Consider the following 14,556-nt stretch of genomic DNA (forward strand, 5'->3'; position numbering starts at 1 on the left):
TAACATCCCTGCGGCTAATACTGGAGTCAAATTAATGACGTGCCACATCGGGTTCTAGGGTCACTGAGGACAAACCAGAGGAAATTTTGGAGTACTATGCTCAGTTTTGGAGTGTTTGCTTGATTCCAGGCATTCCTAAAAATGTCTCCGCTATCAGATTAGGAAACTCTCCAGCTCTCTGGACAATCTGCTATCTCACTAATACGTGAACAATTTACCAGGAAGTGTGAAAGTAGAAAAGGCCTCCGAATGATAACTATTTTGTGCCTTCTCAAATAGTTCCTCTAGGTGAAAGGATCGCGGTTGGCTGGGCTTAATGATCTTGTTTGAATAGTCATTAATTATGCATTACTTCCTCTTCAGTGTAAGTGCCCTAAGTGGTTTCTTGGACACCTTAAGAAATAAAAAAATATATATATGTGATTCTAATGAAATGTGGGATAATTGGATACATTTTTCTTAATCATCTCATAAGCCAAAAAAAAAAAAAAAAAGGTAAAATTTCAGTTATTCTGAATGTAAGAAAATTCCAAATCAAGAGCCCTTATCTCTTTGTTCTAAGTGTCTGCTCTTCTCTTTTGGAATGTAGGCTTCCTAAAGGCAAGACCTAGTTGGTTCATTCCTTCAGTCACCTGACGTGGATAAAAGACCTACTATGTGCCAGGCTTCGGATACAACAATAAGCCCTCAGTGAGCCGAGAGGTTTGTGCCAGACAGGGATGTGACTCTGGGGACATCATGGAGGACAGGTACTCGAGTGAACAGAATGTTCTAAGAGTAGGGGGAGGGACTAAAATCAGGGAGGTTGGGGAAGGTTTTCCTGACAGAGTAGGTAATATTTGGGTTGAAATCTGAAGGGTGAGGTGAGCAGTTTACTCCACTGAGTGTGAAGGACTGGAGAGGAGACTTATGTCTGGGGACCCCATTCTAGTAGGCAATTACAGCAGGTGCAAAGACCCTGCACAGAAAGGGATATGACACTTTTAAGAAGCAGAGAGAAGGCCACTTAAGCTGAAGCATAGACAGCAGGCCACAACATGGCAGGGAAGGTGGATGGAGGGGTACTTAGGGGATAGTCTATGAAACACTAATGTGGCCAGATTCAGAAATTTTCTTCTCAAGAAAAGGGAAGCCACCGAACCTGCAGGAGAGCGATAGGAAAGACAGGATTGTGGGGAGACCCGACTGCTGTGGAGCACACTTTGGAAGAGCAAGAGGGGATTCAGGGAGAATGGTCAGTTTGTTCCGAGAGGACAGACGACCGATGCCTGGACCGGCCTCAGATGGTCACAGTGGAGAAGCGCAGAGATGTTCATTTTCCTATTCTCACACCCTGAAAGGATGACCCCACACAGCAGAGCACAATAAATGTTGATTGATGGAGTGCCTGGCGGGGCTCGGTCAGTTAAGTGTCTGACTTCGGCTCAGGTCGTGATCTCCTGGTTCATGAGTTCGAGCCCTGCGTCAGGCTCTGAGCTGTCAGGGCCTGGAGCCTGTTTCAGATTCTGTGTCTCCCTCTCTCTGCCCCTCCCCTGCTCATTCTCTGTCCCTGTCTCTCTCAAAAATAATTAAACATTAAAAAAATTTTTAATAAAAATTAAAAATAAATATTGAATGAATGCATCAGATGAATGCTATTAAGGCATTAGATTGTATTTTATTATTATTCATCTCACATATAAAAATAAAGCCCTTATGAAGTGCTGATTTGCATACACCTGTGGCACCACGGTTGTCCCTGTTGGAGGCTTAGTTACCAGATTCTGCTTCCTTTCCAACTGACCGAAAGGCTTAAACAGGCTGTAGCAGGAGGACTTATGTATTTTCTACCATCCTTGGCATTTGTAATCAGAATTTCCACTTAGCAAAAGTGACCAAAATGGTGGGATGAAAAAGCAATATTTCATTAGTTGGCAATGGGTCCTTGAAAATGGCAAACGGGATTCCCATCACTTCTCAACTTGCCTGGGTCCCGTCCATGTCCTAACCAATTTTCTTAAATACAAGAGTACACCAACTTATAATCACTAACGAGGATGTCAGAATTCAAACAGGAAGCCTATATATATATATATATATATATATATATATATATATATATATATATATATATATATAATGAAGATACTAATTTCTTCATTGTTATATTTTTCCATAAAGCATTCTAATGGATTCATCAGAACTACTGTTCTGTGGGGAATAGGGCCTGTTTCTGCTTTTAAAAGACTTAGCTTTTTCAAATATAAAATGAAACGGTTTAAATGCCTCAAAAAAATATATATGAAGCATAAAACGTTTTGTACTGATGGTCTCTTTAGTTCTTAAATAGTGTGCCTCAATGTAGAGAATGCATTTTTAAGTCGATAAAAGATATACACAAATATAGAAGTCCAAATGTGGGGAATCTTCAATTAATCAGAAAAGTCCTTCAACTACAGATGAAGTTTGGAAGTATAACAACAATTTAATTTGGCAGCCAGCTTGGAATAAAGAGTCCCTTACTCATCAGATCCTGAACTCACCACAATCACTACCACCAAGACGAATATTTTGTCTCTTGGTATGAATATTCCCCTTGTGTCTCCAAACACACCTTCCTGACATGTTGAGAGTGTGTCTTTCTACATCTTTACTTCTGGTCATCGCTCCTAAGACACAAAGCCCGGGCATTCCTTTGTCAACCTCAACTTTTAACTGTCTTAATCTGTCCTTAGCTTAAGTCATAAACAGTTTGTAAATTTAAAGCAGTACAGTAAAAACCACTTTGATCATCAGCGTATTGTCTACCAGAATTTGGAAAAAAAATGATACCATGTTAGAGAAGGGAGAAAGGAAAAAATCACAGATAATATGACTATAAAGGACCACGATGTGTGTGTGTGTGTGTGTGTGTGTGTGTGTGTGTACATTAGGTCTCTCTCTTTAGGGAAATCCGCAATGGCAGAACTGATACATCAAAAATAAATAGTTGGTATACCACTTCGACTTCATTCTGGAAATGGGTAAATTATAAAGGCTTAATTGTGCAGGTACTTTAAAGAGCCAAGTCCTCTAGGTTCCCCTAGGAATCCCCTAGGTTTGAAAGCTGTTAAGACTGCAGTTTACATAATCCTTCAACGTTCATTATCTTACATTCGATCAGCTATGCACAACTGATCTCTAAGATTAGTAGTGATTGTGACCCAGTTTAAAAATGGAAAAACAGGGGGTGCCTGGGTGGCTTGGTCGGTTGAGCGTCCGACTTTGGCTCGGGTCATGATCTCATGGTTCGTGGGTTTGAGCCCCGCGTTGGGCTCTGTGCTGACCGCTCAGAGCCCGGAGCCTGTTTCGGATTCTGTGTCTCCCTCTCTCTCTCTGCCCCTCCCCTGTTCATGCTCTGTCTCTCTCTGTCTCAAAAATAAATAAATGTTAAAAAAAAATTTTTTTTTAAATGGAAAAACATGGGGTGCCTGGGTGGGTCAGTTGGTTAAGCAGCTGACTTTGGCTTAGGTCATGATCTCACAGTTTGTGGGTTTGAGCCCCGCGTCGGGCTCTGTGCTGACAGCTCAGAGCCTGGAGCCTGTTTCAGATTCTGTGTCTCCCTCTGTCTCTGCCCCTCCCCTGCTCACGCTCTGTCTCTGTCTCAAAAATAAACAAACGTTAAATTTTTTTTTTTAAAAATGGAAAAACAAAAACAAAAACAAAGGTTCAGAGAAATCAAGTCTCTCATCCAAATCATTCAGCTGGTCTAGTTACAAATAAAGCATTAATATCTAGGTTTTCCGACTTGAAGCCCACTATTTTTCTGGGACATCCTACTAGAGTCTAAAGCCAGGTTGTAACAGTCATGCATAAAGGTGATACGGAGAAGACTTAAAGATTCTAATAACTTGACAAGACTGTATTAGAAAACAAAGGCCTCCTGAAGTTCGTATTATTGTATAGGCAAATGCCAAAACAAATTTGAAACCCTGAAAACAAGAGACGCTAGAATAATATAAAGAAGACACACACAAGTACGCTTTTGAGGTAAAGTAGCTCTCCAGTAAATTCCTGTTAAAAATAAAAATAATAGTATTTAAAGGCTACAGGATTTAAAATACAATGCCTAAATGGAGTATCAGCATCATGTAGGGTTGGTATGAATGTTAAAGTCTGGCTTGTCTGCATGGAGAGGTAGTACAAGTTTCATCAATGCATTTATCTTCAATTACTAGTCCCTTAAGAAACATAGGAGATTAAAGAATAGGCAAAATTTATCCACAGTAAAAGAAGTCTATATGTAGTGCCTTTGCAGAGGTTATAAACCGGAAATGGCACAAGGGAGGCTTCTGGGGTGCTGGAAATGTTTTATGTCTTGATCTGAGGAAATGGACATGTATGCGTGGATGGAAAATTTCAACAAACTGTATCATCAGGCTGTCTTCAAGATTTGTGTACTTTGCTCCATATATGGAACACCTCAGAAAATTTTTAAAAGAAATTATAGTGAAATATAAACTAAGAAGCCAAGAATTTACAGTAAGAACTTAGAAACAGCACAACGGAAATATTACCATGCTCATCAGTAAGAATGTAAACACTGCCCTTGAGAAAAGGGGTCCCCATCAGAGCGATACAGACTAAGACAGCACTCTTGGAAGACAAATGGAGGACACTTGAATCCACTGTTATTACGAGAAAGTTGAAGAGTTTCTAACAATTCTGTCTGCACAATGTTCATACAAATTTTTCTATGTCGAGGAAAAGTCAAACAAAAATCAGCCAACTAGAAATTACTTTGAAGAGATTTTGCCCAATGATGTGGCACAACTTAAATATGAATGCAAAAACTCGGGCAATTTAAATGAAATACAGGGGCGCCTGGGAGGCTCAGTTGGTTAGGCGTCTGACTCTTAGTTTCAGCTCGGGTCATGATCTCACGATTCCTGAGTTTGAGCCGTGCGTTGGGCTTTGTGTTGACTGTGCAGACCCTGCTTGGGATTCTCTCTCTCTCTCTCTCTCTCTCTCTCTCTCTCTCTCTCTCAAAATAAATAAGTAAATAAACTTTAAAAAATATTCACTGTGTCTTATATAGAAATGACTTAACCCTTAGCGTTTCCTGTGAATGGAACTGAACTTACATCTGTATCAGTACACTAAATATTTCATTACTAAAATCACCCCAACACTGTCTCAAAACCGGCAGTGCACAGAGCTAAAGTTTGCTTTTGTGCTTTACAAAAGCAGATGCAGGAAATGAAAACACAAATTCTGCCAGCTGCTCTGGAGTCCTAAAGCCCCACGGCAAGGACAATCTGTGGCATGTGGGTGACTGCCCTGCATGGCTGTCCAAAAGCAGGTGCGCGGTGTGTGGACTTCAGTCACGCGAATTCTCAGACACAAACAAAAGCTAACTATGGGGTGGGTGATGCTAGAAAAGTCACTTCTGCCACGTGAGGTCCTTGCCTCACTGCCTCTACCATGAAGCTCCAATGTCTGGAATGCAGTCAACATGCAAATCTGTAGTCAAGAGCATTAAAAAAAAGAAGAAGAAGAAGAAGAAGAAGAAGCGCAGTTAAAATTTTTTTTCTGATTTATGACAGCTCATTCTTTAATCTATCAGAAACAGACAAATGAATTCAAGGGCCCAGTTGCACTTCACCCCTCCGAAATAAAAGATGGCAGAAGCCGCCATGTCCATTCATTTTCTCTTTCATAACACAACCTTTTGATTTTCAAATGTGCTTTGGACCAGCATAAAAAAGTTACAGTCTTCAATTTCACCATAGAGAATGCTACTTACAAACGACCTCGAGGACCTTATCTTGGCCTATGACAACCATGCATGCAGCCATGCAAACATGCATTCATGCAACATAGCAGCACACAACACAGTGCAAAATTGGCAAAGAAAACCAAGTGATGGCCATGCTAGTATTTGTTGCAAGGGTCTCCTTACCAAATAGTGAAATCCTATGCCTGACAAGAACTCCAAGTTTGCAGAATAGGCTGAAGACAAAAGAAAAACAAAAGAGAAAGGGGGGAAGGGGGAGGGAAGATAGAAAAGACAGGGAGAAATTAAAATAAAATTAAAAAAAAAAAGAAGAAAAAAAAGAAAAATAAACAGCTGATATATGAGCAGGAAAAAAGCAACATGATGTCACGCAGAAAGAATCAATTTTCTGAGCAGAATGTGGAGTAGAGGTATTAAAGAAAGAATCTTTGAGTGCATATCTTTAACAAACATGGTTAAAAAAGCACATATTATAAGTAAAGAAACCAAAAAAAATTTGAAAGCAAAGCTAATTAATATAAAAGCAATCTATATGAACCCCATAAGAATATGACTACTCAAATAGCACAAGGAAAACGCTTAAAATTTTATCTGCCCAAATGTACCACTGAAATTCTAGAATTTTTGTTGTTGTTATGGATTATTATTTAAAATCAGAAGTATGGCACTTGGGGCATGAAATGTCACTTTAAGGTTTAGTATGTTTATCATTTGAACTTTCCTTCTTTCCAACCGTGAGCATACCCCTCCCATATACACCAAAGCATCCAGTGAATTTGAACACAGTGAGGTAGAGATAGAATTTGAACAACTGATAATCACTCAGAAAAATGTTGCAGATGCAATAACTTCAAGGGTTCTTCACGCTAATGCTTGACTTAAGCCTATTTCTTATCTCCTCCAGAGCAAGTTTCTGGGCCACTGTGTTCCTGGGGATCGGCAGTGGGAGATCCCAAATAAGGGTGGCCTGCAGTCAGCAGGACAGCACTGATATGTACTAACTCTCACATGAGAACCTGGGAAAGACCTGCCATTGTCCCGGCTTGTCCCCAGGCTGCAGTCTGGCGGGTTCCTTCCAGGTCTTCTCAGGAATACCCTTCACTCCCTTCCCTGCTATACTCCCTTCTATCCATCCCTCAGGATTCAGCAACAGACACGTCTACTCCAACAAGCCTTTGCTAACACCCAGTGCTCCTTCACCACTCCCAGTCCAAGCTGAAAGGGTTCCTTCCAGCCTCTCCTAGAGGTCATGTGCAAATCTCTACCATGACATGTAACCTTCCATATTGCAAATGATACTATTTTCACATCTACCCAAACACTTCTGAGCTCTCAGATAGAGGCTCTGTGTAGCCAGAACTTGATGAAAGCTCTAGCCTTGATGATCCATGTGTACCGCACCACCCACACCCAGCTTGACTGTCCCAGCTAGATCCTGACTGCCCCATTCAGCCTTGCAAAGCTCTCCCATAAACAGCAGTGTGTAGACATGCCCTCCCCAAGACGGGGATATGGACGATGCCATGGAAAAAAAATGGAGTCACGAGCTCAACGGCAGGACTGGAGAAAGGAGACGGAGAATCACGTCTGTGACACTGACTTTTTTAACAGTAAGTTTTGGCTATCATCTCTCATTTCTGTAACAAGGCAGAATAATGTATTAATGAAAAATAATTATAAAGGGTATCGTACAGCTTTTCCGAGAGAACATGCATCGGCAAATCTCTCAGTGAATCTGAGGTCTTGAGTCGTCTCCTAGCAGTTCTAAAAGTTTTTAAAACAATGATCTATTCAAGCAGATATTATATTTAAAATGAGATATTAGCCTCCTGAGCTGCATTGTTTGTCTCTGCTATAATGTAAACAAAAAAAGAGGTAATAAAATAAGCAACATTCTCCAGGTGCTCTGACCCACTGAGCCTTATGCTAATTCAACAAGGATCTGTCTCCATCTCTAGAGAGTGAGCGCTTGTCAGAGTTGTACGTATTTTGGATCCCTATATGTATATCAACCTGTTTTAAGTGATCTCGTTTTACTTCTTACGAACTGAGACTCTGTCGTACCAGTGTGAAACATTCTGAGATAATGTTGAATTTGTAATGCTAGGATCATGTTTGAACCCAATTCATCCAGACCTAGGACATTTTCCTGCGATGAAAAACACAGCATTATTCTGTGTCCGATTCTGTTGGATTATAGTGAATGTCTGAGAATCTGTTTGAAAAAAATGACTTCTTAAAATAGCAATGCTTCTTAACTTTGGTTGTTCCTAATCAGTAGCCGATATGTAGAAATAGAAATACGTAGATATGTAGAAACAGAAATATGTAGATATGTAGAAAACCAGGTTCTCACAAAGGACAAACTGTATCTATTTCTCCTCCTGTGCTATCATCCACTTTTAGAGTGGAGTTTGTATGTCAACTATAAGGTTTTATTATTATAAGCTTTGGCCTATAGTTTCTCTAAAAATATTCTCCGTAATACTGTCTTCTCTTTCTGTATGTATATCCCTCCATTACTAACATTCTTAAGAAACTGTAATTCATTGGGGTGCCTGGGTGGCTCAGTGGGTCAAGCATCCAACTTTGGCTCAGGTCATGATCTCAGGGTCTGTGAGTTCGAGCCCTGTATCGGGCTCTGCTCTGTGCTGACAGCTCAGAGCCTGGAGCCTGCTTTGGATTCTGTGTCTCCGTCTCTCTCTGCCCCACCACACTTGCTTGCTCACACATGCACACACTCTCTCTCAAAAATAAACAGTAAAATAATTAAGAAAAAGAATTCATAACGCACCTACAATTCCTTGGCTTTGATGCCTCACTGCTCTACAGAAACACTCCCTAGAAATTCTCGGTGCTTGCTGATCAGTAAATCAAATAATACTTTTTCAATCTCGGTCCTGGAAAGCTGCCTATGGTACTTGGCATCACTGACTACTTCAATCTGGGAAACTCTCAGTTCTGTTTTACGGCGATATGTTTCCCCTTCTTCTCTAATAAATCATCCTCAGTGTTCGTCAAAGAACCATTTCTGAAAACCCTTCAGATGTAATGAGTCTCTAAGGTTTGGAATTCAGACCTTTTTGCTTCTCTGTCTACTCTCCCTTCATCTGCTTCCAGCACTGTGAGCATAACGTGGGTACAGATAATCTCCAAATACGCCATTTCCGGCTGACTGACCTGCCAGTACCCACGCTTCAGTAATTACCTAACCAAACTGAACCCCTTCTTCTCAAAACCAGGTCTCCGTCATTTCTTTTTTTACCGTTGCCGGCAATATTGTTCCAACCACTCAACACCGTGGGGACCTGCCATATGACCCACTGCCAAGGTCCGTGATTTTCTCTCGTCCGTGCTTCCCACATCCAACCCCTCTCTCCACGTACATCTCCTCCGTATTCCCAGTACTACATATATGTTTCCATTGCACTCGTCACAACTTGTTAAGTGGTTAGCGCTACATGTAGGCAGGTACTCAGCTGCACTTCTTAAAAGCTGCACTTAATATGTGTGTGTTTATCATCCTCAGTCCTAGGACGGCACCTTGGACACGGCATGGCGGGCATTCAGAAACGCGTGCTGAATGGATCTGTGGGTAGAGCCACCTCTTTAAGGTAGCACTTCCCTCACGACAGCCTGCATTGCTGTCATGGCCTCTTAGCAAGCTCACACTTCTCAATCCCACTTTTGTGGCCAGACTGCCCTTTATCCCAATGGCTTCATAGGGCTCATGAATTAAGTAAAAAAGATTAATTATAAAAATCAAAAAGAAAAAAGGAAGAAGGTGCCTTGTTCCAGCAGTCAATATCAATGACAGGGTTCTATAATGGATCTACGTCACCCACACTTACCCAAATTGCTACGTTCTACACTCTATACGTTATGGACACGTAGAAAATAGTCCCCCTTCTTAATCTACAACCTACAGATTCTTGAAAGTCAATTCTGAATTATCGTGTCTTCTGTATATCTCTAGCCTGTCCATACCCACCCAATGTGGTCTTCCTTGTCCTTGAATCCCACAGCACTGCATGGCTTTCTTCTACTAGAATTATATTTTTACCCACATACTTAGGTACTGCCAGCTACACTCCCAGAGAGCAGAGAGCACACCTTACTCTTTTCCACAGACATGATGGTGCGGGCTTTAGACACAGTAAATGCTCGACATATGATTTCTAGTGCCAAGAAGTATCCAAACATCTAATGGCGACAACCCATTCTTAAATGTGGAGGTTAATTTAGACCCATGCCGTACTGCTACACGCAACTGTTAAATACGAATTAAAAGTAGTCCTGCAGTGTTCAACATGGGTGTGAAGGCATGACTGCTTATTCACAGTAGCAGGGACAGTGGGGTTTTTTTTCTTTGTATTTGATCCTTTTTTTTTTTTTTTTAACCTATTTTACCCGCCAAAGTAATATTTAACTGAAGTGGTAAGAAATCACATTTATAAAATTTCAGTGATCCCATTGTAACATGTCTAAAAAATTTGTAGTTGGTTTTTGTTAGTGTGACGGTGATTTGGGTTGTTTTGAGGCATAGATTTATGATCAGAAAAGACTTTTTCCACTTTAAAAATATATAAAAATGGTAGGAAAAACATCTCTACTATGCTACCCAAGGGAAACAACTATTAAAATCAAGTTTCTTCCCTACCAATATTCTTGTACACATCCAAATTTAGAGGTTTTTTTAAAGATCCTGATCCATATTATTTAAATAGATATATATATATTTTTTTACTTTTTAAATAACCATTGTCCTAAGATGTGATATATTTGCATCCATCGTAATGTTAATGACCAGACAGCATTTTCCATGTGCCGTAATTTCTTTATCATTAACTTTATTCGTTTTTCATCCCAGAATTTTCCGAGGTTAAGATCTACCTATGTTTGGTACTCAAGGGCTGTGATGAAATAAGGTACTTCTATCAGTGTGCAGCTCATTCTTACATGTTGGAATGTGAGACCATCTCTCTTTTGGAAATGGTAACGGGAGAAATAAAATGTGCCGGTCCTTGTTGCCTGAGGTGGAGAAAATCTGAAGATGGAATTACAGAAAACCTTCTGGTGAGGCGTTAATAAAGAGGGGGCGTCTCAGGCCCCCAAACCACATCGACTGAGGCTCGCGCAGAATAGCGAGGTTCTTCCAATTTCTTCTATGAGGGGCAGTGGGCAAAGGAAAATTAGTTACCTCTGGGGTCAGCGAACAGCTCTCAGAGTAAGAATGAAAATGGAATGGAGATACAAACATGATGGCGGGGGGGGGGGGGAATAGAATCTGCATACTTTTATTTGTATTCTTTCCTATATTCTTTGATTGTATCTCTCTTGGTTTACATCATGGACTGATACCCAAGTTACCAACTCTGGGAACAAAGCTGCTGTTACAAGATCCCACTCTGATGGGGGAAGGGGGCGGGGGTGAGGAGACTGCACTAGCCTGGGCTCTCTGGTATTGAAAGGTAACTTGATGCCTTGGCATTTTCTGGCCACCGGGGATGGTGGGCCGGTGAAGCGATTAGGGCACTAGTGAAAGGCAGAGAGCCGGGCCTCTCTTTCCCAGGGAAAGCGGAAAGAAGACCACTCCAAAGTCAGGAGGAGATTCATACCTTGGAAAGTAGCCCCTCACCCCCTTTTTTCTGGTAACAAGACGGTGGAAACAAAGTGTGTCGCTGGATGGATTCTCTGTTACTTTAACTACAATCGGTTATACCAACTTCACAGGAAGACTATTATTTGAAGACGTTTGGGGCCATTTTTAACGCGGTTGCAATCGTACATCACATGACATCACGTATCATTAAAGTCAAGTCCAAGGAAAGCTTGTAGCCTGCTTTATCTCGGTTACTCATTTTTATAGAAACTTCTTTCAAATACAATCTAAAAGCTTCGTATGGACTCCTGTGTAATTTGATAATACGGAAATAGATTTGCTCTGTAATCGATCACGTCTGTACTAAATTTTGGCATATTTTGAAAGATCAGACTTGAAAGACCCAGCAGAATCACAAATAAATCTATGAGGAATACTTGGATTTAAACAGAACTGAGAAAGCATTGCTAAATTGCCAACTTGAGTGGTGCAAATCTTCAGAAAGGTGCGTGTTTTTACGTCATTTTCTTCCAAGATAGGTCATTATTTACACACAAACGTTGAAAAATTTGATTCCTGTAAATGGGATTTTGCCCTCCGGAAAAACTCCTTTATTTTTCAAAATTGTGGCAAATATAGTAGACTCAGAAATTTTAGAGGAAGTAATGTTAAAAGCACCATTTATTGGGGCACCTGGGTGGCTCAGTTGGTTAAGTGTCTGATTTCGGCTTAGGTCGTGATTTCATGGTTCTGTGGGTTTGAGCCCCACATGGGGCTCTGCGCTGACAGCTCAGAGCCTGGAGCCTGCTTCGGATTCTGTGTCTCCCTCTCTCTGCCCCTCCCCTACTCGCGCTCTCTCTCTCTAGCAAGAATGAATAAACGTTAAAAAAAATTTTAGAAAAAGCACCATTTATCACAAATACTAATGCAGTGATGACTCTGGATTCTGTGATGGGGGTCTTATTCCTTCTATTCAGCATTATATTTAGCAGCAAAATGGAAGAAAACTCAACGTTTAGAACACACGTATTAACTTGTAGAGAGCATCCTCCTCCGTGTTTGATCCCAAGGGGCCAAGGGTCAGGGAAGCTGGGTAGACACTGCACGCTCCCACCTCAAGGTCCCCAGATGCTCTTCCTCAAATGCAAATACACTTCGCTCAACAACAGTCTTTATTTTGTGTAGCTCTTTACCTCGTCACCATTTCTTTCTCCTTGTTTGACGCATGTCCTCCAGAACAGAGGGGTCTGCTTGCTGCAGATAAGAAGTATAAACGATGGTTTTTGAAATACTGATCAATTAAAGGAAGCACAACCTGAAAGAAAGGAAAAGAAAACAGATCTACACGGTGGACGGAGACTCTGGGGCAGCCAGACTTCTGTCCGCCTGCAGCAGGTCCCCCAGTATCCATAGCCCTGCCAGTTGGCACGATTTTAGAGCATGCCTCTCTCAAATCTTACCCTGCTATCTCTAGTCCCGGCGGGGGGGGGGGGGGGGGGGGGGGGGGGAGGTTGGAGGGTGTATGTGTGTGTGCGTGTGTGTGTGTCAGACAGGATGTAATTATGGGGAACACACCAAATTTTCAACGGTTTGGAATTATTTTCAATACCTTCTAAAAATGAAATATTCTTAGTCTTCTCATATAATGTAGTTCGGGGTCCGATAGGTTCAAAAAATAATCATCGACTACCATTTATGGGTGAGAATTGCAACTCCACACTGTCAATTCACTGCTCCTAGTAACTACTCTGTGTGGCAAGCGTCATCATCCGTTTTACAGGTATTAAACTGAGGTGCAGAAAGTGAGTGACCTACTCAAAGTCACACTGCCGCTTACCTACCTCCACAGGGTTCTCACCTGGCCTCTCTCAGAGCCGCCTGGCCCTTCCCGCATGCTAATCCTGCTGCCCTTTGGCGAATTCCTCTTCTTTGCCCTGTGTGCTCACATCACAAGGCTCTGCACATGCCATTCCCTATGTCTGAAATGCTCTTCCCACACCCCGTAACCCGTCCACTCCACTCTTCCTGCAGACCTCAGCTCAGTGCTTCATCAGATAACCGTCCACTGATCTCCTCAACTGGGTAAAATCCCCGTATTCTCTGTTCTTAGAACATCATTTGCAATTTTGCATTTCATACGTGTGATTCTGAATTAGTCTTTCTCCATAAGAGTCGATAAAATACACAAGAACAATACACATTTCTGGGTCTGTTTCCCATTACTGTGCTCTCCTGGCTTCTAGAACAACTCTTTGCTCTGCTTTGTTTACCCCTGGGTCACCAGTACTTAGGACTTTATGGGACCTACAGCAAGCGCTAGATAAATATTCGTTAAATAAATAAATGAAAAAAAAAATAACTGGCATTATCAGTATTTAGACTCAAGTCTGTCTAACTACATTTTTCCTACAACGTGGTATATGGCATATTTATATATAACAGCAACATACAAATTTTTTGTGATCTTCCTTGAAAGTTGTGACATTGCCTGGATTTTGATTGGCACATAATAGCTACTCAATAAATATGTGAATGGATTACAGACTCAGAGGAAATTAAACCACATTAGGCGTCTGCAAACAAAATCACTAGGGGTACACAGGGCAATACAAGAATGTATTTTAAATGTATGATTACAGGCCATGAATACAGCATTTGTTATAATTGGCTATCAAGGGGGGGGGGATTACAATGCAGTATGATAGATAACTAACAATACGCATCCCAGGATAAACTTGGGATGCTTGATACGGATTTTGAGTGCTATACTGAGTGGAAAGAAAAGACAAGAGAAATCTCCCTTACGGTAAAGGGCACAAATCTGAAAACATATAAAGGAGGCCAAATATGAATCAATCAAAACAACACGCCATTTTGCAAATGATCTCTAGGAACCAGCAAATGCAAGGACTTTGAAAATAAATTGACAGAAAGCATTACGTCCTCAGGCTAAGTGCAACATCGTTTGAACAGGAAAGCTTCCCAAGGGCATATTCTGTCTTCGCGACAGGCATCCCCGGGACGGAGTCTAACACCTGACAGAGACTGGACACACGCAGCACATGCTATGCCAGTGAATGGACCCAGTGAGGAGAATCTGCAACACTTTGTGTCTCCTGACTGGAGACAGGAAGTCTGTCTGAAAGGACGTCATGAATGTTCCTGACTGGCTGAAAGGAAGTCATGAATGTTCGCGGCC

At 41.4% G+C, this 14,556-nt stretch overlaps 1 protein-coding gene across 1 annotated transcript in view; it reads right to left on the reverse strand.

The window, feature by feature from the left end:
* The window catches only part of RYR2 (ryanodine receptor 2), a 753,483-nt gene that overhangs the window by 151,780 nt on the left and 587,147 nt on the right, over positions 1–14,556 (reverse strand). Inside the window, exons 62-63 of the mRNA XM_042960054.1 lie at positions 12,551–12,672; positions 5,921–5,970 (exon numbers count right to left, since the gene is read on the reverse strand). Of these exons, the coding sequence (XP_042815988.1) occupies positions 5,921–5,970; positions 12,551–12,672 (172 nt within the window). The remainder of the gene's footprint in view (positions 1–5,920; positions 5,971–12,550; positions 12,673–14,556) is intronic.

Source organism: Panthera tigris, chromosome D2 (assembly GCF_018350195.1).
Source record: "Panthera tigris isolate Pti1 chromosome D2, P.tigris_Pti1_mat1.1, whole genome shotgun sequence".
Taxonomy (NCBI): domain Eukaryota; kingdom Metazoa; phylum Chordata; class Mammalia; order Carnivora; family Felidae; genus Panthera; species Panthera tigris.